Here is a 26,023-nt window from a genome sequence, read left to right on the forward strand (position 1 = left end):
GAATGATTTTTCAGTTGTGAGGCTTATATATCTATTTGCAAGGAAATGTTCCCAGAGATATTCCCCAGTCATCAGTGTCTCTGATTCATGACAAGAACTTCCAGGAATTCACTGCGTTGAAAAGATAACCTGGAAAATATACCTGAAAATGAAGCATTTTCAAGGGGGTTTTCTTCTGCATTAATCAGAGTTGATGAGTTTTGAAATAGGTTTTAAGGTATGAAAATATAATGGTCTTTATTCGTGTAAGATGACTTTTCACTTAAACTCAACAATCCATTTAGAGCAGAGCATACCCAGGATGTTATAAACCTCCACAAACTGGGCTGGCATTGAGGCTCAGGACAGACAAGTAATCCTCCAGAGATAATTAGCACAGAAAAATGCTTCCCATCTCTTTGTTAGTCCAGTTGTATTTTTTGATCTAATAATAAACTAAACTTTAAAACCCCCCATCCTCATACATTTTAATTTAGACTGCACTGGGAATCCTGTAATCTGTAATATTTTCAGCTGATCTGTTTTGGTTTGTGTGTGTGCTGACACACATACATGGTCTGGAACACCTCTGTCCTCTGCCTGTGCAAGTGCTGCATGAACACCAACAACTTGGGCCATAATTTATGAAAGCTTTTCAGTGGGGGCATGCATGATTTCACACGCATGCTCAGGTTGCAGGTGTCATTGAGTGCTGTCACCTGTCCCTGTGCTGTCCCTACCCAAGGCTGTAGCTCTGCAGCCCTCTGACACAGCCTGGCTCTCCTGGGATTTGGTGGGGGTTTGGCCAATGATACTGGGGATGGTTTTGCACATTTTTGCACTGTGGGAAGAGGCTGGGTGAGGAACTGTGGGCTCACAGAGGACACTGTGGCCGTGTGTGTGACTGGGACCCTCTAGTCCAGCCCCCTGCAATGAGCAGGGACATCTTCAGGTAGGTCAGGCTGCTCAGAGCACTGTCCAACCTGCCCTTGAATGTTTCCAGGGATGGGACATCCACCTCCACACTGGGCAACCTGGGCCAGTTTCACCACCCTTGTAAAAACCTTCCTCCTCCTCTTCTCCTCCATGCCCTCCAAACCCAGTGCAACCCTTGTGGCTTCTGTGGCTGAAGACTGTTCTGTTCTGTTCTGTTTTGTTCTGTTCCCAAAGGACTTGGTGAGAAATGAATGAATACTTCCAGTTTCCGCGCCGTTATTTGTCGGTGCAAATTCCACCTACGGCAGTGAGTCCCCGCGGGGTCCGACGCCGTGCCGGTGCCGCTGCCGGTGCCGGTGCCGCCGGGATGCCCGGGCGGAGCTCACGGTCCGGACCGAGCGGGCATCCCGCGGTCGCTATGGGAACGGGGCGGGCGGGGCGCGGGGACGGCGGCGGCTGCGGAGCGGCGGCTCCGCTCAACTTCGGCAGCGGCGAGAGGCGGCGAGAGGCGCTGCCCCGGCTGGGCGCCGGCGGCGGGACCGAGCGGGCACCGCGGTGAGGAAGAGGAGCGGGAGGAGGAGGAGGAGCTGGGGACACGGCCAGCAGGGGTGCCCGGCGGGGCGGAGGCGGTGCCCGGCGGAGGGCACCGCTGTGTTGGCGGCGAAGAGCCCGGGCTGGGGCGTCCCCGGTCCCTGTGCCGGGGCGCGGTCACCGCCCTGCCCGAGCGGCTCCCGCAGGGCGCGGGGTGCGGCCGCCTCCGCCGGGACAGCCCCGGGGCGCCGAGCCGGAGTCACGGCCGGGGGCGGCGGGAGCGAACCCCGCCTGCAGCCTGCGGGAAGTCCCGGTGCCCTCAAGCACCTGCATTTCTTCCAAGGGCCGCCTCAGCTGCGGGGTAGAAAACGCTACAAAGTTTTCGTGGTTTGGAGGGACTTTTAAACTGGTGCCGGCTCTCGGCGGGAGGCTGAGTGTGTGGAGGTAGCGGACCGAGCCCTAATCGCTCCAAAGCACTGCCGTAAGCACAGCTGCTGTATCTCGTCACCAGGGCTAATCCATAGCCCAGTGTGGGTTTAAGCCTGCTGTGCCAGTTTAGAGGGCTTGACTTCCAGCCACGTCCTCCTCCTGGTACCCTCTCCGCTCGCCCTGAGTCCGTCTGTCCGCGGGAGCAGCGGGAGCGCTGGTGCCAAAGGTGAGGCGGGATGGGTGGGCAGGGAAGGGCAGGGGCCGGGGCCCCCCGGCAGCTCTCCCAGGCTGGGCTCGGGCACGGCTGCCTGGATGATGGATAAGCGCCGGGTAACTGGTTATGTAAGGACAGGCGATCGAGGAGGAAAGCATGGTTCATGCTGCCTAATGTTTATGCCATATTTAAAATCTCTCTCATCAGACTCCTGCCCTGCTAAGTGTCTGCAGGTGGAAGTTCAGTGTTTGTTCAACCCCAGGGAGGTGCCACGAAGGTTGGTCAGACAACTTCTGAGTTATGGCAGTGTTACTGAGGCGAGAGCACACTGCACACCTCCTAGTGCTGATACATCAATTGAAACCCATGTGAGGACAGTGCTGTTCATGCTCACAGAGGCTCTCTGTGCCCACAGGTGGGACATGCAGCTATTCCAGAGTGGAAAGCATGAGCTTTCCCAGGGTTCTGCCAGTGCTGTGGGTGATCTCGATAAAGACAGGCTTAAGTTTTCAAGCTGTAAATTTAGCATTCTTCTTTTGATTGCTAATTTTAGAACAATGTACATTTTTAAGTAGCTCCTGTCACAATGATCAAACTTAAACACTGGTCCTAGTACTCTGCAGTACAGAGAAAACTCTGCAGTCAGGGTGGGACTTTGGGGACCTTTGGTCAATATTCTTTCTGGTAGATACCATAACTAAGGTTCAGTCCTGAACAGAAATGTACAGGTGTCTGTTACACTGCATTCTCACCTGTGATGCAATGAGTTACTCCTGCTTTCCCAGAAGAATCAATCCTCAGTCTGGATGGAGAATGCACATCCCACCTGCCCATTTTCACAGCACTCAGTCTGGACTTCGCTACCATATATGAATAAAAATACTTCAGAGGACATGAAGCCAGGTGGAATATGCCTTTGGGTCAGAGTTTCAATCTCTTTATATAACTCTGTGTATGAATATCTGCAGTGGATGACAGCATTAGAAACTCCAATCTGTGACATTACTGCCCCTTTAATAACATTGTGTGGTTAGTAGTAGAACAGAACAAGATGAGCTGGGGATCTCTCAGAGTTTTAATTCTGAAAGCCTTTTGTATTGGAGCCTTCCATCAGATGCTATTACTGTTTTATTGCAGAATACTTTTTTCTGGTGGTTTGGATGATTTTAATAACAGAAAAGCTCTGGGTCTGTGCTACCTTCTGAATTCTCATTTACACAGCTGAATGAATGGTGAAGAATACTTTACATCCCTCTGTCCTGACTGGAAACCTGGCTTTGTAGTCTGCAGAGATCAAAGCAAGGTATAGAATTGAAGGTGTGTTTGATCCACCGTGGCAAGATCTGAGCAATATATAGGAGTTTTAATAACAAGTCAGTCAAACGGAGCAATTCATTGTGCTTTAACTTCCTGTCTCCTGTAGGTTTAGGTAACAGTTTGGTGTAAGCTGTATGACAGAGTGCTTTTATGGTTGCTAGTGGAAACATTGTTTCGAGCATGAGTGAGATATTGGCATAAAAATAGTTCTGTTTTTCAATAAAGGGAACTCATTTGCTTTGATAAGTAGACGAACTGCAAAATACTGCTCTGCTTCATGAACAGATTTGAGCAGAACCCACCCTTTTGCTTTTGCAGATAACACAAAGATTATCTTCTGTAGAGCGCCAGGCATTAGGAGAGCTCCAAGCTATTGGGCCCTTCCTTCATTCTTTCTTTAAAACTGGATTTTCCTCTGGAGTTAATCAACAGAACTCTCATTTATTTCAACGAGACAAATCTGATTTACATTTGTGCAGCTTTGCTGCAGATCACGAAGCTGTACCTGTTAGATCAGCTACCTTTTCTCATGTTGTTCTGGTTCGTGACTGAAAATCATCTTCCTTATTCTCACCTGAACTTGGGGCCCAGTTTGCACTGAATTCTCATTTCTTTACTCCTCTTGCAATCAAAATGCAGATGTAAAATGCATCAGATACACTTGTTTTCTAGAAGATTGAAACTTTAAGAATGTATTACAAACTGCACAAATACCGGGGGAGATAAGAACAGTACTTTTAGCATGTTCTCAATTTTAAAGGCTTTCATTAAAAGAACCCCAAAACCTTGTGAGGGCTACCAGGTGTAGAAAACGTGACATATTCATGTATTTCATCACCGTTTTGGTATTTCCAGAAGGCCACTCAACCTTTCATTTGATAGAAAGAGTACTACTCAACCTTTCCTTTGATAGAAATAGTACCACTTTTGTTTCTTTTCTGTCCTGCAGCACCTCTGATGGATAAGGGACTCACTCTGAGTCCCTCCTGTCACGTTTACCTAGCGGTGATTGTCAGTCACGCACCTTCACTAAAGGCTTGAGTGACTTGTGACTCTCTGTGGCAAGGACAGCAGCCAAAGAGCCAGTCCCCTTCTGGAGTGCTGGCGGTGCCAGCCTGCTGGAGAAAGGGGAATGCAGAGCAGGGGCTGCGCGCCAAGCAGCAGCACGGCGGTCACGCTGCTTTGGGAGCGGCTGTCGCGCTGCTTTGGGAGTGGCGGTCACACTGCTTTGGGAGCGGCTGTCGCGCTGCTTTGGGAGTGGCGGTCGCGCTGCTTTGGGAGTGGGGGTCACACTGCTTTGGGAGTGGGGGTCACGCTGCTTTGGGAGCGGCTGTCGCGCTGCTTTGGGAGCGGCTGTCGCGCTGCTTTGGGAGCAGAGCTGGCAGCAGCAGGCGCTGTCAGCCCGGGGCAGGCAGGTCGGACCCTGAGCACAGCCGTGCTGAGACAGACAGACAGACAGACAGACAGACATTGCCTGGCATGTGCAAGGGCCTGCTGGGTGTCACAGTGCCCTGTCACAGCTGGCTTTGCTCCTGGACACTGCTGTGAGGCTGTCCCCAAACTCCTGCCACCACGGAATAAGGTTGCATTTAAAGCATTTGCTTCATCCCCTGCGCTCCTGTTATTCAAAGCTCCTTGCTACTTGTAACAGCGTCATGTACCTGGAAACGTGTTAACCACTGTGAATTTCATTTTTTTTCGTCCAGAAATAGCTTGTGTCCATCACAACAGGGGAATCAGTGTGCTTACGAAGCAAAACACAGGTTTTCTGCTGTGGTCTATAAGCAGGCCCCTGAATGTCCTCCACAGTTCTCTCTCTTTATTCTGCAGGTCAGAATGAGGAATGCTGCTATGATAATATAATGATATTTGCACAGCTTTTAAATTTCTTGATTGACAAGCTCTACCTACTGCTTTTTCAGCATTAATTGCCTCATAACATCTCAGGCTGAGGTTATAATAATTTCCACTGAAATTACAATCACGTGGCAGGTAGCTGTAAACACCTTAACCTTCCATGTCACTGAACAAGAAAGGAGATTCCACACACAGAGGAAGTAGAGTTTTTTGGGTCCTGGTAAGGTAAAATTCTCAGTATGGAGAGAATAAAGGCAAGTAACTTAAAAAAAAAAACCCAAAAACCAACAAAACCCACAGAATATCCTGAGTTGGAAAGGATGGACAAGGATCCAAGGATCATTGAAGTTTAGCTCCTGTACCTGCACAGGACATCCTGAAGTGTCACACCATGTGCCCAAGAGAGTGCTCCAAATGGTTCTTCAGCTCTGTCAGGCTTGGTGCTGTGACCATTTCCCTGGGGAGCCTGTGCCAGTGCCCAAACACCCTCTGGGTGAAAAACCTTTTCCTGATATTCAACCTAAACCTGCCCTGACAACTTCAGGCCATTCCCTTGGGTCTGTCACTGGGCTTCACAGAGGAGAGGTCAGTGCCTGCCCCTCTGCTTCTCCTTGTGAGAAAGGTGTAGACTGCAGTGAGGTCTCCCTCAGTTTCCTCTTCTCCAGGCTGAACAAACCAGAAAGTGGTGGAGAACAGAGAACAGGGATTCTTTAACAAAGCTATGGTGGACTATATAAATAAAATTGAGAAGGTGTTGGCAGCAGTTTCTTAGTTAGAAGTTGCTAAGATTCTTTGGAATAAAAATTAAAATATCTTCATGACAAGAGAAATAGATTTTGAGGTTCATCTTTGATGCTGTTGCTACTTAATGCTACTCTATGCAGATAGAGCCAGCAGCAAAGCCATGACCACAATTTCTGCCTTAGCAGCTGTTAAACATTGCATCAGTTAGCACAGAATTCAGAGGTGGGGGTAGCCAAACCAATTTCAATCTACCTGTGAGTTGCAGTCCAGGCAGGTACTCGATACCTTTTGGTATCTGAAGGACACTGGACTTTCCTGGACCATGCAATCCAAATCTTACTGAAGGGGTAAATAATTTAAAACAAATTTTAATGTGCTCTGCATTTTGACATTATCTCTTTTTCCCCTGTGTGTCTTCTAAAAAGTACAATTATGGGGACAATTTGGAGATTGGACCCCCTTTGGAAGTAAATTTCCTTGTTTGTTACCCTGTGATCTGGCATGTGTGGAAAAAGGCTAAGTGGGTATCTTGCATGAGCAAATTCTGCTCTCTGACTGTAGCTATAAGGAACCACCACCCACAAAAAGGGAGGGAAGGCATTTCCCAGCTCCTCAGCCCAGTTTGTTGGCATGCTTTGACTGGATGATGATGGATTTCTTGGAAATCTGTCTACAGCTGAGTGACAGCCTTTCTATTGACATCATTGGATTATGGATTAGGCTTCTCTCACGTAACCTCTTTGAGGCTTCTCCTTCTGCTCCTACACAATCACCACACCCCCAAGGCTCTTGAGAGTCACACAGGATTGTCAGCAGCACTCCTGGACTGTGAAGGCAAAGGAAAACCACAGGAGACTTGTCCAACAGAGGACACAGAGTCCTATTCTACTCTCATTTTTTTTCAAAATGCACATTTCTCACCCTCTGCATACTCCTCTCCTATCCTGAAGGGCATTACAAGCTGGCAGCTAGGAGAAGGATCAATGGAAATGAATATTTTATTCTCAGAAGTTGATTTTCTATACACTAAACTGGCCCTGCTGCTTGACTCATGGTTTAAGACTGTACCAAGTCTTAGCAAGTGGTGATGCAGCCTGCAAGAGCCTGGAGGAGCCTGTGTCTGTCAGGTTGGATGGACAGCCTCCAGTTGGCCAAAGACCAGCAGGCCAAGGAAACCCTCCCTTTGCTGGTGAAAGGGCTAGGAAGGGCTGAAACCCTGTGTAAAGAAGGTGAAAAAACAGATAAGGCATGTGAATGTTGATATTTCTGATGGGGAGTTCTTCGGAACAAGAAGAGGAAATCACATGGGGAAACATGTGAGAAGGTGAAAAAATGGAAGATGAGGTGAAATTGTTCAGAACATGCCCTGAGAAAAGAAGGAGAAAGCTGCAAAGTACATGAGGAGAAAAATGCAGGAATTGCTGACAGTGTAGAGAACAGTGTAGGAGTTTTGAAGAAAGGCAAAACTAACAGGAAACATTTACATGAAAAACTTTCAGCAAGACTTACTAAAAATTACTAAAATTTGAAGCAACCCCTCAGAGACTGTGAGGGAGAGAGAGAGGGGGAGAAAGCCAGGTGTTCGAGATTTTGTGAGGTGGTTGGTCAGACTTGCAATCAGCAGTGACTTCTAGACAAAGGTCTGGGGTCAATGACACCAAAGTCTCAAACCCCAGCTCTGTTTCTGGAGTGGAACTTACATAAACCCTCAGAAATTTTGGTTTAATAACACCAGAGGTGTTCATCAACTGGATTGTGTCAGCTCCCAGGATAGCCTCTTAGAAGGAATTGGAAAATGGACTAATTGGGCAACAGAAAGATCTGTATTCAGCTGGGGCAATGTCTTTTTAAAAATAATTTTAATGTGAATGCTTGCAAAGTGTAAATTTGTCCTTTTCCCCAGTAAGAAGGTCAGGCTGTAACTTTTGCCTTTCTTTAGTTGTCCACATCTTGCCAACAGCGCTTTGAGTTTTTCCACATGGGAAAGCCATTTGGAGTCAGTTAATGATTAGCCTGCCTGTGAACTTTAAATTAAAACCAGCAGCCACAATTAATGGAGCCCACAGTATCTTTTGCAGGCTGCTAAGAGCAGTAGTGGGAAGAGTGGTGGCTTGTTGAGCCTGCTAAATAGAGATGGCCACTTGCCAGCTCTCAGAAAGAGGAGATGATGGATGAGAGAAGGGAAGGAAACAATCTCATACAAACAGGACTCCCTTAGGAGCAGCCAGCACAAGCTGCCAGTGTGCATGAAAAGCTTGCATGGGATTTTCCTTCATTTGAAAACAGGCCATTTCAGCTGCAGGTCAGGTGCTCTCCTTCCTTTATAGTCTTCTCATCTGGAAGCAGATTTTTATGGCAGTCAAGTGAAAGCCCCATTTGGGGTCAGAGCTATCCATGTTCCCACACCAAAAGCAATTCTGCCTTTTACCAGAGCTTTCTGAAAGCTCTGGGACTGGGCAAAGCTCAGGTTCAACAGACCTTGGTATCCACAGACTAGGTATCCAAAATATTTTTCTGTTTATTCTCTGTAATACTAGTGCCAGGTAAATTGGTTCTCATGCAGGATGCCTTGCTTTGAGGGAGACCTGTGGAACTAAAAACCATAAATGCAGTAAGAACAGCCCAGGATCATGCAAAATCCAAGTCTCCTTGCTCTCTTTCCCAGTCTGAGCACTAAATTCCCCTCTTGCTCCTCTTCTAATGAAACAGCTGGTGAGCTAGGAGTAGCTGGAAGGGCATTCCTCAGTTGTAATGCTTTATACTGATTTACCCCTAATGCCACTGAAGTCAGCAGAGTTAAACCAATGTGAAACCAGGTCATAGCCAGAATTAAAATACAGAAGGGCATGTTCACCTTCATCAGATAAAGGCACAAATAGAAATAATAATGGTACCTGGAGCAGCTTACAAAAACTACTGTCATCACAGAAGCTGAAAAGAAACAGGAGTCTTTAAATTATTTACAACAGCTTGTGGCCTGTTTTACCCCTCACTTTTGCTTGGGATACACAAGGGGTGATCAAACCAAGGGAAAGCTCTTCATCCTTAATGCTGTGTGATGGTGAGTGGAGGCACCATGGGGCAAGATCCAGGTACCAAGTGGCAGGGTCACTGATTTGAAGCTGCCAGTGCCTGGGTTCCAGCCTGAGCCCGTTCCTGTGTCTGAGCTGAGACCAGAGCTCTGCCTGCTGCTGTGGGAGCTGCTGGCTGGAGTCACTCACCCTGGCCATGGACACAAGGGGAAGCACTGGCTGCTCCTCATCCTCCAGAGCACAGGCATGAGGCAGGGGCAGCAGTACCTGCAGCAGCTGCTGGCTGTGACTGCTGTCACCAGGATAACCACAGCTGATGCTGCAGGGCACTCACTGCAGCCATCTCTCCTGTACAGGCACTGCTAACCAGCCCAGGTGGTGCCATCTTATTGCAAAGCTCCCATTCCTCCTTGGTCATTTCTCATGGGCAGCTCCTCACAGCACTGACTCCTTCTTCTTCACAGCTCAGCCAACACACTCCATCTCTCCTCACCCAGCTACTCCTTACTGGTTACAGTAAGGCCTGTTAAGGGCAGGCCTGTTCCTAACCTCTGGTAATTTTTTATTTTCTTACATTCTGTCCCCACACCCTGGTGCTCCTGTTTGCAGGGATGGCAGATCTGTGCCTCACACTCTGAGCTAGCTGCAGCTGTGACCTGTGGAAGCTTTCAGCCCTTTCATGTCTGCCTTCTGAAGAAACTGGCATTGCTTGCTGGGAGAGGTAGGGTATAGGACTAGAGAAAGTAGTCCTTTGATGCAGTTTGGAAAACTTCCTGATTCTAGAAAAGTCTAAACATTAGAGCCTGGAATAATCTCAGATGTGGGATGCTGTGCAGACTATCTAGGCTTTTGGAGCATTTTCCTTTAATGGTATGATTTATTTACATAGTATGAACACTTTGGAAAGTGAACAGGCTACTGTAGGATGAGTGAATGATGCATGGAAGCATCTTTTCCTTGCAGTCCTGGCAGAATGCTGTGGATCACTTCTCATCCAGGGAGTCTGGGAGCTCGTGGCTCTCAGCTCTAGTGGGAGTACCGTGTAGTTATGGGCTTTTGGTGATTTTTATTGTCACTAAAGGTGGAAGCTTAAATGAAAAGCATATTTTTCCTCACCACTTCATGTCTGTCTGTGTCCCAGTAGTGAGGATTTGCTCAGGCCTGCAGAAACAGACTCTTTAATCCCTTGCCCTCGTGTTAACTTTTGACGCCATGTCCTGCTTGGGCTGCTGCCAGAGGAGCCTTTCTGTAATCCCAGCTGCAATCCTTATTTGTGCCACCCCTGCTCCCCAGGGGCTAATGGGAGGGAGCAACGAGGCACGTAAGTGCTCTGTGTGAAGAAACAGATGCTGTTTTTCTCCTTTTCAGCTCCCCAGTGCCTGTTTTGGAGTCTATTGTGTTTAAATACAAGTACAATAGGTAATAACTTTGTTCCATGCATTGTCCTCCTGAAGGGACAACATGAAGGGATTGGCTGGGTGGGGAGTTAATTCCATCTTTTTCTGAGCTGATTGATGCAGTTTGTTCTGTCTGCTAAGTGCTGGGTAACTCCCTAGCAGCAGAAACCTCTCACTTAGAAGTAATAACAGTTTAAACCTTGGTATGCTTCTGCTTCCCTCTCAGAGCAGCCTCAGTTCCCTTGGCACTGGAGGTGCTGCTGAAGGAGTGCTCCTGCAGCAAAACAAATAATTGGACTTCAGCTTGTAGAAGGTAGTGTAGCCTCTGCTGCATGCAGCCACACATTTGCTAAATAATGGTTAAAGCTCTGTCTGGCCTTGTAGCTCAAGCTCCTGTGCGTGCTGCCCAGGCAGGGCGAGCTCTGCTGCTGATGTTACAGGAGCAGCAAACCTACCCATGTGTGTTTAGTTTGTGTGACAAAGTTTTGGTGGTGATGGGGGCTACAGCAGTGGCTCCTGTGGGACACTGCCAGAAACTTCCCCCGTGCCTGACAAAGCAAATGCCAGATGGCTCCAGCAAGGATCCACTGCTGGCCTAGGCTCAGCCCTTCAGTCCAGATGGCAGCACCTCTGGGGTAACAGGGAAGGGGAAACAACAAAAGAGCGATAGCTGCTGGGAGACAGAAGGGAGGCTATGGGAGGGCAACAGCTCTAAATACCACAAGGTCAGTGGGGAAGGAAAGGCAGGAGGTGCCTCAGACAGTGGAGCAGAGATCCCCCTGCAGCCCACGGTGAGGTAGCTGTGCCCCTGCAGCCCATGGAGGTTCAAGGGGATGCAGAGATCCACCTCCAGCCCATGTCCAAAAGAGGTTATGACCCCACGGGAAGACCACAATGGAAGAGGCTCCTGGCAGGACCTCCTGGAGAGAGGAGCCCAAGGTGGAGCAGGTTTGCTGGCAGGACTGGTGACACCACGGGAACCGACACTGGCAGCCTGTTCCTCAAGGACTGCACTCCCTGTGAGAGACCCAGGCTGGAGCAGTTCAGGAGGAACTGCAGCCCATGGGAAGGACCGACACTGGAAAAGTTCATGGAGGACTGTCCCCCGTGGGAGGGACCCCACACTGGAGCAAAGGAAGGAGGTGAGGAGTCCTCCCCTTGAGGAGGAAGAAGTTGCAGAAACAATGTGTAGTGAACTGACCACAACCCCCATTCCCCATCCCTCTGTACTGCTGGGTGGGAGGAGGTAGAGAATTTGGGAGTAAAACAGAGCCTAGGAAGAAGAAAAGTGTGGGGGAAAGTGTTTTAAGATTTGGTTTTATTTCTCATTATCTAACTGTGATTTGATGAGTAATAAACTTATATACCCACGTTGAGTCTGTTTTGTGCCTGACAGGAATTGCTGAGTGATGTCTCTGTCCTTATCTCAAACCATGAGATACATTTAATACATTTTCTCTCTCCTGTCCAGCTGGGAAGGGAGTAATTGAGCATCTTTGGTGGGCACTTGGTGGGCATCAGCTTCAGCCCACCACAGCAGGTCACAGAGGAGATCTCCAAGGATCTCCTGGCTAGAATGTAGCTCCCAGCAATCCTTTGACTCCATGCACTGAGTTTTTACAGGTGAGGTCGCTGCAAGGTCGTGCCCTCCCGTGAGGGCTCAGCCAGGCGAGCCCAAGCCCGGTGTGTGGGCAGGAGAACGCTTCCCCAGCCCAGCCTGCAGGAAGCAAGGCATCCTTGTAACCTGAGCTCAGGTGGCAGGGCTGTGACTCATTTTAATGACATGCTGAGAGGAAGAGAGGCTGCCTCTTCACACTCTGTCTCACCCTCTGAGCGGGATGGCTGCTGCAGGTGAGATTTCTCAAGGTCTCGGGATTTCTGCTGGTCACAGTGACCCCGAGATGCATTAGAAAGTCTCTTTTCCCAGCCCGGCCATTGAAGAAGGAGTCAGAGCTCTTCTATTCTCGTTCTCAAGGTTGTTTATTGTTTCTTATCTATAAATTTCTTTCTCCGCCCCACCACAGTTCTGTCTAGCAGGTAGAGTTGAGGCACACTGCCCGTTTTTGGGGTAGTGTTATCTTTTTTATGCTAAAAACTACGTGTACATTATTTACCATAACTTTTCAATACCTATCACCTATGTTAGACAGTGAGTTTCTACCTTAAACCAATCTAAAAGTGCCACCATCACCCAGAAGATGGAGGCTAGGAAGAAGAAGGAAAAAGGACAAGGTACGCCCAAATTCCTCCGTCTTGGGACCCCGAGCCCCCATTCTGAAAACCTCAAAAATCTATTTTTCACCCTGTGACAAACTAACTATTATTCTACTTAAACTCTCTTGACTTGTAAATCTTCATATAAAGGCTGGTAATTTTTCCTATGGGTCAAGATCAAAGGCACAGGGGTCTTGGTCTCTGAGCCCCCTGGGCAGGGGCTCAAGCCCCCCAGTAATTCGGTCTCCTGCTGGGTTCAGGTTTGCTGCCAAGCAGGCTGCACGGGTCTGGATAGCTCAGTCCTCTTACAGGACAGACTGCCCAAATTCCCAAGCAGTTCTCAGCGTCTGAGAACTGTAGCAAGCTTAAGGGATCAGCTCTTTAGTGATTATCAGCTCTTTGTGATTCCAGCCCTTAGCTTGCTAAAAGCCGAAGGAAGGCAGATGCAGGGTGAGAGAGGAGAAGGCCGTTCTGGCGTTCCACAGCAATGTCTTTATTGGGTGTTCTGTGAAGGTTCCAATGACTGCTCTTCAAACCAGAATGGGCTAAAACAGCCCATTATATAGGATACAGGGGGATCAGAAATTGTCCAGTAGCAGGGGTTAAAGGAGAGTGACCTATGGAGTTACAGAGAGATAAGCCGGGGTCTGAGGGCAGAAGAGAGGGGCTTCTAGCTATTCACCATTGTCAAGACCCAGGACATCCCTCTGTCTGTCCTGAGCAGCCAAGACCCCTGCCAGGGAGCTCAGAGACCCTGGCACAGAGCCCAAAATGCCTGTGGTTTGGATTATGACCCATGGAGCAAATTACCAACCTTGTACGAAGATCAGCAAGCCACAACAGTTTAAGTAGAATATTAGTGAAGTTATCACGGGGTGGAAAAGTAGATTTTAGGGTTTTTGGCATGGGGGTTCAGGAGGCAAGATGGAGGGATCTGGGCGTGTCCAGCCTTTCTCCTTCTTCTTCTTGGCCTCCATCTTCTGCTGTGATGTTGGCACTTTTAGATTGGTTTAGAGTAGAAGCTCACTGTCTAACATAGATGATAGGTATTGAGAAGTAATTGTAAACATTGTACACGTGGTTTTTAGTATAAAGACATAACACTGCCCCAGGGCAGGCAGAGTGCCTGGACTGTCTTGCTGAGCACACCTCGGCAGAGCAGGAGAAAATTTTTTATAGATAAGATAAAATAAACAACCTTGAGACCAAGAAATGAAGAGCCCTGACTCCTTCTTCAAGCGCCGGGCTGGGAAAAGAGACTTTCGAACTCTTCTCGGGGTCACTGTGACCAGCGAGAGATCCCGGCACACCATCACTTGGCATTTCCTATCTTTAGGCCTCTGCTCTCCACGGGGCCCTTGCAGGCCCTGTGCCTGCTACACTCCAGGGCAGCCAGAGGAATTTCCTGGGTTCCCACATCAAGGTGTCCAGCACCAATTATTTCCAAGTGGTTATCCAGCAGCAATTTTAACAGCAGACGGGGGGCTGTGGGGGGAAGTGTTCTCAGCTGAGGTGTGTTGAGGATGGCACTATTCTTTTTCTCTCCCTCTCCACACTCACCCCACTCCCAGCAGAGACACACGGAGCACTATGTCACTGGCATCCTGGTTCAGGTGGAACGAGCCCCCAAACCGCATTTCCCAGAGGAGCCCCACGGAGATGGTGGTGGAGACGCTGATGATGGAGCTGAGCTGGCAGATGAAGCAGGCCGAGAAGCAGCAGCGCGAGCGCGAGAACGAGTACCGGCGCATGAAGAGCGGCGTGGACTACGGCTGGCTGGTCAGCTACCCCAAGCACAGCTACGACATCAGCCCCGGGGAAAGGCTGCAGCTGGAGGACATGTGCACCAAAATACACCCTTCCTACTGTGGGCCTGTCATACTCAGGTACTGTCAAAGATGGCATCATGAAGAGCTTGCCTTTCCCCCTTTCCTCTTTAGGATGTGTGAGGACAGAGTGAGAGTTGCTAGGACCAGCAGAACGGAAATTTGGCATTCTGTATCATGAGTTGTGCTGGGTTTGTGTCTTTGTGAAAGAAGGGAAATCTAATGTTTTAAGTCAGTTAAACATCATTTCCCGAAGAAGTTACAAAATGCTATTTCCCTCTGACATTGGTTGAGTGCTTCATGCTCCTGAGTAGCCAGAGCAGCATTACCTTGCCTGATGAACAGGTACCATCTCAGTATTGTGATGGCTTTTTTTTGCTTCAGATTTTGGAATTGTAGAGAAACTGAGGTTTAAAGGGATCTGTAGAGGGATGTACTTCCACCTCCTACTTGGAGTAGGGCCACCTTCAAAGTTAGATCAGGTTGCTTAGGGCCTTGTCCTGTCTACTGTTGAATATCTCTGAGGCAGAGGTTCCCCAGCCTCTGAACAGCCTCCTTTGGTGTTTCCCCCCTCTCACTGGAGCCTTCATTCCTGGATTTAAGCTGTCCAGCAGGTCTATTGAGGCACTTGTCCCCAGTGTCCAAACCAGCCTAAAGATGCAATTATTTTTTTCAGCCTCTGAGCCAGGTATTCCCTGAGAATGTCTCTCTTCCCTACCCTCCCTCTTTCCCTAGACATGGAGTCATGGGATGCAGGTGGGGATGAGTTGGTTTGAACAGCCAAGTGGTGCTTCTGACTTCTGCAGTGTAGATGTGCACAAAGCCTCTCTTGCTGTGGAGCCTTTCAAGTGCTACCCTTGGGGTTGCTGCCTGCCAGCTGAGCGACCTCCTGTGAAAATGCCTTTAGAAACTGATCTAAGCCTGCTCTAGCATGCAGACTGGAAGGGAAGGGTGTGGCTCTTTTCCTTTTGGGGTGGCTGTTCTAAGATAAACTCTTGCACTTGGCACAGTGAAGGCAAACTTGGCAAAGAGGAACAGTGACTCTGCAGTGCACCTTAGCCAAAGCAAAATTGTGCAATGGGCCTTTATGATCAACTTCTCCTGCTCCAACATGTTCTTCAGCTGGGATTAGAGCGAGCACAGTCTTTACAGAACATATACAAGAGGCTCTCAGCACCCTGCAGTCCCTCACTGCATATGCTGGTTCCTGTTTCCCCTTGAACAAATGGATCTATGGCCTCTGAATTGCAGCTGCAAAAGTGCTGGAAATAGCTGCTCCTCTGTCTTACAGTGGATGTAGCCAGGAAAAAATGCCAAAATTACCTCTCTAGCCCTCATCTTCCCTGGGGCTGAACCTTGGAATCAACCTGACACACAGAGCCTTGGCTCTTGCAAAGGTTGCCATGATGGCAGAATTTGGGATCATTCAGTGACCAAGACCTCTCCAGTGAAAATTTGCTGGGAACAGCACCTGCCTTGTGGTTGTATAACTCCAAGCTGTGCTGTAAACAAGCCACTTCAAACCCTTGGGATTCAGAGCTATCTTTACCATCTCCAGGGCCTGTCTAACAGGCTAACAGGTTATTTCCATGGCAGCAGGCTTTGGTTGCTGGAGCAGGGAGGCCCCAAGGTTCATCCTCTTCAGGAAAGTATTAAGCTGAGCCATATACAACTTGCTGCTCTGCTATTTATTTTTTGTTTAATTGATACAGATCATGCAAGATGTCTGATTTCAGTGCAGCTTGTAATGGTTGTTCACTGTTGTTCAGGATTCAGCATACTGATAAATGTAAGTAAGTAGATAAAGGCAGTAGATAAATGTACTCAACAACGTTGGTGGACTCTGTGTGGGTGATTGAAGAAGGCTAAAACCATCCTCTTGAAACTCCTCTTACAAATAGGGTGCTGTCATAAATTGTATTACACTGTGATTTGAGAAGTGGCATGTTTTACAGAGCCTGCATGGTTAGCAGAGCCACACTAAAAAAAAACCCTGAGGATTTCATAACCTTTGTTGGTTCAATTCTGGGACTGAGAAGGGGCTATCAGAGCCACAGAAATGGTGGAACTGGATTGTGTCAAAGGTCTGGCTGATCTGATGAGCAGTCTGCATTGACCAGTGGCATCAGTGTAAGGAAAAGAGCAAAGGACAAGGAAGCAAATCCAGCAGCAGGGACAATTACACCTCATGTATAGCATCCAGCTTACTGTGCCTTGTAACTGGGAGACTTTTGGAGCCACAAGTGGACCTTCTATCCATAACTGGCTGATGTGGCTTTTTCTTTCAGTTGTTTAGGTTGTGGGAGCTTTTCTCTTTTTGAACACGTGTAAATTTATAACATTTTAGCACCCTGTGGCAGAGCTCCACTCCTGAACTACAACTCTGTTACAAAAACTGTGTTTTGCTTGTCTTAAGATAATGTGTCCTAGTTTTATTCAATAATCCTTTCATCTTATGTTGGAAATGTTAAGAGTTGACCCCTCTTCTTTTCTACCTTCTAACTGAGAGCTCTGTTATTCCATTGAATTTTCATTGTTGGTGAGGAAACTAAGAAAAAGAAAGGGGCTTGCCATGTTAGGAGGTGAAAATATACAGGAGAAAGAAAGAAAAAGAAATAACCCACAATTTAAAAGAAAGCCAAAATTGGATAAATTGTCTTTCCAGAAAGTGAGATAAGATGGAGATTTTAGTAACTTCCCCAAAATTCCACAAGATGAGTTTAATAGGAATGCAATGAAACCTCCACATTCCCAGTGAAGTACTTTATTAACAAGATCATTGCACTGCTGATGTTGTCTCTCTGTGACTTCTTAATATGTAGCAGCTTTTAGAAAAATCTTCCACCATAAAAATTTGTGAGTGTTGCATTGGGAAATTCAAATGCAGAGCATGTACCCTACCAAAGCCCTTGGTTCTGACTGAAATAGTAAGTTTGATCCTTTCCCTTCCACTTTAGATATTTGAAGAGTTGAGGTCCTTTTTGAAGTCCTTTTTGCACTCGACAAGCACGTAATTCTTAAATAACACAAGGAGCAGGCACCTTGCAAGACTGCAGAGTTTGTTTTGTTTGTCATGCAAGGTCTCCTGCTTTGTGAGATTCTGAGTTCAGAGTCAAAGCCAGAACAAAACATTTTTATATGAGTTGTCGAGATGTCACTTTGTTCTCTAAAGGTCTAAATGATTATCCAAATTGTCCTTTTCTGTGGGTATGGGCTCATTTACTGAGAGGCAAAATTTCTCCAAATTTGTTTCTTTAGATGTGGAGGAGGCTGGAAAGGAGCACTTCACAAATGAGCAGGGTTTTTTCAGATCCAGATTGCCTATTTTGTATTTTGGGTCAATAGGAACTTCTCTTTGAGGCTCTTGGAATTCTGGAAGGATTCAAATACACTGCAAATAGCATCAGATATCTGGAGACTCTCATTCACCTCATGCAAATAAAGCCATTGCATTCAGGAGTAACTTAGCTTTAGGTTACTGGGTTAGAGATCTCTGTTTATTTAAAATTAAATCCTGGAGCCAGCTGAAGGAAATGACAGTGAGTTTTGTGAGGCCTGTAGTACCTAACTGCCCTGGTTAAACTGAACAAGTAGAATAGTATGTTGCCAATAAAAAATGCTGGATTTTCCCCATCCTTACCCAGAGCTTTAACCCTAGTCAGAGCTAGTTAAAGTCTGTTTAGTTTCTTTCAGTTTCAGCAGTAGTGAAACTGTTGGTTTCTGTCCCCCTGTGTCCAGAGAGAAACAAAAAACTCCCTAGTATGGAAATGTGAACTTGCATTTTGGTGATCTGAGTTGTTATCAATATTACATGCTAAGGACTGTAATTTTATAAGGACTGTGTATAGCTGAAGTGGCCTTCCTATTAAGACTTAATGTAAGACAAATGACTAAAATCAGAAATGGATTTATTTACAATTACAAGCTTAAGTTTGAGGTGACGTGACATGAGTGCTGCAATTAGTGTGAATGCTGTAATTCTTTGGGAGTTAAGGAGCCTTTTCTAGCAAAGCTGTTTGAGTGTTACCCTAGAACCAGAATTACTGCTCAAAATATAGATTCAGGAGTCAGCAGCTAATTATTAGCACTAGGCAACCCCACATTTTCTTTGAATGACTGAATCTACTTAGAGGTCCCCATTCAGACAGGCACTCATGAATACCCTGAACTATAAGCACATTGTTTAATAAATCCATGGACTTACATTGGATTTAACAGGTCTTTAAAGTTCAGGCTGTACTTAGGGAACCCCCTGTACAGGGGACCTATAGAATAACACAGGCAGGTGACAGTGCTTTAAAAAGCAGTGCCAGGATGAGCCAAGCACGGCAGGATTCTTGAAATGTGACAGGCCTATAATGCAATGAAAGGGTCACAACTTAAAGGACAAATTTGTTTGAACTGTGATTCCAACACTGCCTGGACCGGGGAATGTGCTCATCCCTGTGCATGCCCATTCATCCTCCCCAGGTCTGTGCTGGTTCAAGGTGAGTTTTTGTCAGGTCTCAGTCACTGTGTGATGTGCATGATGTATTCCAGGAGAGCTGCCAGCACTTCCACAGCTTGAGCCACAAGTAAGATACAGAGGTCTGCTTTTGTGATGAGTAAGGGAACCCTGCTGAGGTGTTTCTGGACATGGTTGTGAGGTTGCCTAGTTTGAAACTATCCCATGCAGAAGCATCAGGGTGTTAACCTGGGGTAGAAGACAGATGAGCCTTGTGCAATTTTGTGTTCCTAACCCCACTGAGCAGCTTTGTGTGGAGTTTGTTTCCCAAGATACAAGGCCATACTCCCTGATTCCAGTGGTTTTCTGGTTTTATATGCTGGCTGTTCTGTGCAGAGAGCAGACTGCTGGAGCATCCAGCACATCAGCTGCTGTTCACTGATACCTGGGGAAGATGGCTTTGGTTATTTGTAGGTGCCTGCAGCAAAACCGTATTTTCTTTCTGATACACAGACTGGTTTAGCTGGAGCTCAGCCCTGATAACCTGTCCATCTTTTCTGTTGAGAAATATTTGTGGTATGCACTCCTTTAGGACTTCCTACATGAGCTTGTCCCTTACACAAACATGCTGGTACTGAAGTTAGGTGGGCATTAATAAAGGGGTGAAGTTAGTTCATCCTGTTAGGGGAGAGAAAAGGATCCCCTTTCCCTTCTCCATCAGAATCAGGGTGGCTTTCCATTGTGTGACTGGCAGACAGTCTTTTGGATTGCTTTCTCTTTGTTTCTTGGACCTGCTCAAATCCTTACAAAGTAGTTTTGGTGTTGGTCCTGAAAAGTTAGAGGTAAATCTTAACAGCAGAGGTGACAAAACTAAGCTAAGAAGAGTGCAAGACAGCAGACAGGTGGAAAGCTACCCTGATTTCAGAAAACTATTTCAGCTTGATTGGTTGGGGTGTTTTCAGCAACCCAGGGCATTAGCATTAGAGCTCTCTGCTCAGGGGGAATATTTGCTGTCATATCATTCATTTCCCCTCTGGTACCCAGAGCCAGGCACTGGCCCAGTAATAGCCTGATACAACCTGCTCCCTGCTCTGGAGCTACAATCCAGCAGTAGGACACACAGCCTCTGAAAGTAGAGGCAGTGAGGAGGCCTTTTGGGGGCACAATTGCCAATACAAAAGAGGAGGATGTGATTATATATATATAAAATATGATAGCACCTCTCTTTTAAACAGACATTGAGATAAAATAATGGAATGTCACTTTTTAGTTCATCTCTGCAATAGCAATCCTTTGAAGCTGCTTTCCCTGGTATAATAATAATAATGTTGTGGTGACTTGAGTTTCTATGGACTCACCTAGAGTCTATGCTTCAAATAGGATAAAGGGAAAAATGTATTTATTGTGAAAACTGTATTTTGGGCTCTTTGATAATGCAACTGAAGTGCCTCCTCAAAAAGCAAAAAGGAAGTTTGCAATGTCCAACAAATCCCAGTTCCTGCTGTTGTCTGCTAACCCTCAGCAAGAGATCATCACTTTCCCTTCCAGGCTCTGCACAGTTCAGTTTGGCATCATTGTGCCAGTGCTTAAATACCAGCATGAACTGCAGCACCTCAGAGGCTTTTTGCACCCAAACATTCAAATTTTGAGGTTTTTGGTGAGGGGCAGAGGAGGGAGATTAAGAATCCATCCAAAGTGACTGAAAGAGTTAAGGAACATTTCGGTGACTTTGGAAGGTTTTGTGTCAAACTGCTCTGGTTTGACACTGGAAGGGACTGGTGCTCCTGCTGACACTGAGCTCCCTCAGTGAGCAACACCGGTGTCCCCACAACTGTACCTGTAGCTGCCAGTACTTGCTGGGAGAGAAATATCTGGGATACAGCAGGGTGTCGAGATGTGTGGCCAATTTCAGGCCTCCACATTTAAAGTCAAAATACATAAGCATACAAAAAGTCTTTCTGGTTTCTCTTTGGCTTGCTTTCTGTCCCTATTATCTTGGGTATCCTTTGGCACACCATTAAGCAATGCAATTCCATATGTGCTAAACTCCTTCTTACATTCCTGGGGCTTTTCAAAAACCCAAGAGGCAATATCTTATTCTATCAGCTTCTGCTGCTGGGCTCATTTAAATACAGTCCTACTGTTTTCCATCCTTGTCCAGTTCTGCTGGAGGAAAATATCAAAATGCTTACCTTATACACTTTAGCTTCCCTGCAGTACAAACACCTGGATTTTAGTGAAGTACTAGTTTAGGTCTGTGTCTGCTTGCAGGTATAATTTTACCTTAAGAACTGATTCTTTATTAGAAGAGCAGCCACATTACCACCTGTCACAAATGTGTACTATTACAGAACAATCAGAATATCTACGTGACCAGAGGGTGAGCCTTGGGAATGGCTCCCACACTTTCCAGGCTGGGACAAATCACCCATCTAGGTGTCAGGAATGGCATGATCTCTTCATTGCTCAGCCTGTGGCCCATTCAGTGGCTTCAAGAAAACTACTCTGCCCTGCTTCTTATCTTCCTCACCTGCAAAATAAACAGTGGTGATTCTTCACTTCCTTGGTATTAAGCTAGGTTAATAAAATTTTAAAAAACTCCATTTTGAGCTCTTTGCTGAGAAGGTACTGAAATAATTCAGAGCTATCTAATTAGATACAGGATTGTGCTGCCAACCAAGATGTATTCAGCTGAGCCAGTCCATTATGTCACAGAAATTCATAGGAAGATGAAACACCACAGAAAGTTAAATATTGAAAGACTACCAAAGAAAGTGACTGGATTTTCCTTTGTCTAGAGGCCATTGGGTAGTGCTGTTGGGAACAAGAATGGAAAACAGGGGAAGTCATGTGGGGCTTTCCCTGGTCTACCTTGAGCTTCTGGTAAGCTGCAGTTCAGGGACTACCTCGAGCAATGATGTACATTTGGACAATCACATTTCATCAGCAGTGCTGGGGACATTTTCCACAAACTCATCCAATAATTTTGTTTCTTAAGCTATTAATAGCATTGAGTTCTGGTTTAATAGGTTGTTGTGTGAAAAGAGCACTTCCTTCTGTTTCAAACTTGCCTTCTAGCTTTGTTTGGTTCTCCCTATTATTTCTTATGCTTATAAGAAACAGTGATTCACCTCTTCCTTACATTCCCTGGCTTGCTTGTGATTTTAGAGACCTTGGGCACATCTTCATGGCCCCTCCTTGTTGTTCCCTTCTGTGCAGGGAGTCCCATTTAGCAGGAAAGTGCAGGTTCCAAGCCTAGCACAGCGATTTGGCAGCAATCTGGAATTTGATGTTTTTAATCAAAGCTGTGCCTCGACTGTGCTTCCAGGTTCAGGCAAGTGGTTGCGGAGTACGAACCAGAGGCGCAGGAAGTATCCCGGCTCTTCCGCTCCGTCCTGCAGGAAGCTGCTGAGAAGATCAAAGAGGAGGAAGAGGCCAAGAAGCTTGCAAGGCAATGGAACACAAAGAACAGAACCAGCCTCTCCTTAACAACATTTAAATCTCGGTCCAGGATCTCCCCATTCATCAGTGACATCAAGACCATCTCTGAGGATGTGGAACGGGGCACCCAGCCCAACAGGAGGGTTTGGAGCATGCCAGAATTTCGGAACACCAAGGACTTCTGACTCTATACTGAATAAGGTTTTTAGACACTGATATTTCGAAAGCTCAGTTAACCCTTTTTTAACTCTACTGTTTCTTCTTTTTTCCATCTCTCTTTTCCTGCCTGTCTCTGTCTTGGAAGCTGTGTCTGTAGTAACTGCTGATGATGCTGCTGATGCCTGCAGCCTGTGACACCATTTATTACCAAACATGGTAGCCTTTCCTGTAATTCAGTAGCTGTTCAGTAACCTTAAGGACCTTAAGGCCCATTTACTATCTCTTTTTTATTACTGCTTTCTTGTGGAAAATGAATTAGTTTTGCTATGTCTGTCTTCTCCCTTTCCCTTCCAGCCTGGATGTAGTTATCTATAAAAACTTTTGGCTCAAGCTACTGAGAGCTGCTGGCTGCACCAATCTTGCTGAAAGCAAGAGAGCCACTTAAATGAGTGAGGCTTGCAGGATCAGGCTTGTGAGCTAAAGCTAGTATCTGATTTGGAACTGAACTTCCTTTTCCAACTAATAGCCTTCCTCAGTGCTACAACAAACTTCACAGGTAACCTCAGCACTGCTCTTGATCTGCTTTTTTGCTGACAGTTCACAATCCAACCTGAGTAGAAACAGACCCAAGCTTTTTGAGATTAAAGACCAATCATGTTCCACAACCATCAGTTTATGCATGTTCAAGTTTCTTGGGTACTTTCTCTTTCATGCAGGCAGAACCCCCAGAACTTTGCACCTGCAGAACAGATAGAAATTTATCACCCTGCTGTGTAGATACACAGGTGGATACCTCAGTGCTGTGTCAAGTGCTGTTCTGGGGCCTCAGTGCTCCACCCTACACCCCAGAAATAAATCAGAAATCACCCTACACCCCAGAAATTAATGTTTATGGCCAAGCCTGAAAGAGGGCTGAAGTAGAATATCCATGTAAAGGGAAGGGTGAAGGGACTCAGCATTCATCTCCAGGGGTCTCTGTACAGTGGCAGCAGTTGAGATCATGTGAACATTTGCTGCCGTGAGTGACTGAAGTGCTCTGGCAGATGAAGGTTCTTCTGAGACCTTGAAGAGACAGGAAAATGCCACTAAGAAAAAGCTGCTAAGGCCCTAACTCAGCATTGGCAGGGAGAGCTCTCACCAGCAAAGGAAACAGCAGGGCACACTGTGAAAGTCAAGTGTCCTGTAGAGAACCCAAGGGCTAGGATGCTTTGTGGTGACCAAGGGGAGATGGGGAATGAAGAGAGGGACTTGCTTGGATGACTGGCTTCTGGGGAATCATCTCAGTGGGGTACAGCCTCCTGGAGAACCCTGTAGCTTTGTTGTTCTTTTGTCCGTTTCCAGCTATTTTTCCCTGGGGATCTTTGCAACAGCATGTGGGTTCTACAGCCAAGATTAAAACCCTCTGAAGCTGTGCCAACTCTGGGAAGAATTCCAGTGCATGAAATCTATCCTAGACTAGAAATGTGCAGCTTCTTCCAGAGATGGAGGAAGGCAGCATAAAACAAAGATCAAGATCAACCCCCTAAGAGCTCTCTGAGACTGGGATTCTGGCTCTTCCTCTCCCCTCTGGGCTATGTAAGATTGAAGACAAAGCTTTCTTAGCAGCAGCAGGCTGCAGTTTCTATCCCTTGGTAAACATTGCTGCCAGCAACCCTCCTAGGGACAGAAAGCAGCTCACTTTTAATCAAAAAGTCAGGGCTTCCAAATACAGCATCCAGTTTGGGACAAGCTATTCCATGTTTAGGTCAATGAGGGAGAGTTTAAAGCCTTCTGACAATCAGCTTAGTCTTTTTCAGCCATATGTCCTTGTGAAGTAATGTGATTGTGTACATGAAGTAAAAACCAAGGCTAGACATACTTAGCATAACCTTAGCTGTCTAGAAGATGTAGGATCTCTAGCAAGGGGTCACCACAATTTGCAGAAACAATTATTGTTTGGAAAAGAGTCAACCATATATTTTTTTTATATATTTGCAAGCCACTGTATGGTACTGAAGACTGAGATGAGTTCAAGAATTTCATGCTAAAGCTCTGTTTTCATTTTATTTGCACTTATGTTCTGTTTGGCACCTTCAGTATTGACTGCATCAATGTGATGTTTGATGGGCTGCTGGGAGACACGGGACCTTCTGCCACACTGCCACACAGCTCTTTGTTTCAGCAGTGTCAGTAGCACGCTCACTCTTTCTTAAGGAGAATCAGCAGTAAGTACCTGCCCTGCAGCAATGTTCTAAGCCAAGGAAATCCCTGATGGGTGTTCACACTATCACAGTGGCCTGTGATTGTGCTGTGTCCTTCATTAACAGCTTCCAGCTGGCAGACACCATTCTGGTGCAGCCAAGGAGACAGAGCTGACCTTTGGTCAAAGCCCTGCATGTTATGGAGGCCAGGCTGGGGCACTGCTTGTGACAGCTGTTTTGCATCAACTTATCAATCATTTATAATTCCACAATAAAATGTAATCCAAACTCTTGAACAGTAGTATCATTCTCCTGTACCACTTCTGGAAGTTACACTGGGCTCACAGTAGGATCTGATGGTAGAGGGATATTCAGACACCAAGCTAGGAGAGATCTATTCTTACTCCATGCTCTCTAGTACTCTTACAGAGATAGAAGTAGTACCATGTTTGCCTGCAGCCAGCTGCTTGGAGACTGACTGTGAGCTCCTGCATTGTGTGTGCAGCAGCAGGGACTGAAGCAGAGCTGGGAGGTGATCAGGGTGCATGACTGCTGCACTGCTTGTGGTGCTCATTTTTCTTAGAAATGCTGTACACTGAACCTTAAATGATCCTTCGATCTCAGCATGCAGCAACAACTATGCACTCATGTTTGCCTTGTCCTAATTCCACATTTGGCATGGCTAAATTAGTGTCAGTTCAAATGAGGAGCATGAAATGCCTGACTGTCCCCACCTACTGTGCTATGGTCCATGGCACTGGGCACACACAGCAGGCTAACCAGATTGTTTCTGGCTAAAGCCAACCCAAATGATCCATTGCAGGTGCCTCACAAACCATAAATCTGCACTAATGGTGGTCTGAAACAAACTCTCATGAAACTTGTGTAGTGTGAAGATCAGGTCCTCATTGGTAACTGTCTGACTCCACAGCTCCGTTCCTCCTGGGCTGCACTACTTGCTAGTGTAGAAAAACAAACAAACAAAAAAATCTTGATGAAACCATCTGATCTGTTTTTAGCACCTCCCAAGAGCTTGTCCTGTGTCTTAATTCTTTAAGGAGAATGCAACATTAACTATCAGCTATATAACTATTAACAAGCAGAAGGGAACTGAACAAAAATTATCCTAAATCCTCAAACTTTCTTTCGGAAGGCTTTTGGTATCAGCTCAGAGCATCGCTGTTGCCCCATTGCTGACAGTGTTGTGCTGTCCAAAGGACACTGTCACACCCAGGAAGAAGCAGTCCTAGACTTGCTATACCTGCTAAAAAGTAATGGCAGCAGCTCAGCCACACTGCCCAGCTTCCAGGGGCTGGCACTCCT

The 26,023-nt window shown here is 46.6% G+C and overlaps 1 protein-coding gene across 7 annotated transcripts; it reads left to right on the plus strand.

Moving 5' to 3' along the window:
* The first annotated feature begins 854 nt into the window (after window positions 1-854).
* Window positions 855-24,996, plus strand: RD3 (RD3 regulator of GUCY2D). 7 transcript variants are annotated; one of them, XM_066546456.1, is made up of 3 exons: window positions 855-931; window positions 14,222-14,536; window positions 22,249-24,996. In XM_066546456.1, the coding sequence occupies exons 1-3, from the start codon at window positions 912-914 to the stop codon at window positions 22,544-22,546; spliced, it is 633 nt and encodes a 210-aa protein (XP_066402553.1). In that variant the 5' UTR covers window positions 855-911; the 3' UTR covers window positions 22,547-24,996. The 7 variants fall into 7 exon arrangements, with proteins under 7 accessions (XP_066402553.1, XP_066402555.1, XP_066402558.1 ...); XM_066546458.1 differs by lacking the exon at window positions 855-931 and adding an exon at window positions 1,392-1,470; XM_066546461.1 differs by lacking the exon at window positions 855-931 and adding an exon at window positions 1,414-1,470 and having other exon boundaries at window positions 14,225-14,536.
* The last annotated feature ends 1,027 nt before the right edge of the window (window positions 24,997-26,023 follow it).

Source organism: Molothrus aeneus, chromosome 3, assembly GCF_037042795.1.
Source record: "Molothrus aeneus isolate 106 chromosome 3, BPBGC_Maene_1.0, whole genome shotgun sequence".
Lineage (NCBI taxonomy): Eukaryota > Metazoa > Chordata > Aves > Passeriformes > Icteridae > Molothrus > Molothrus aeneus.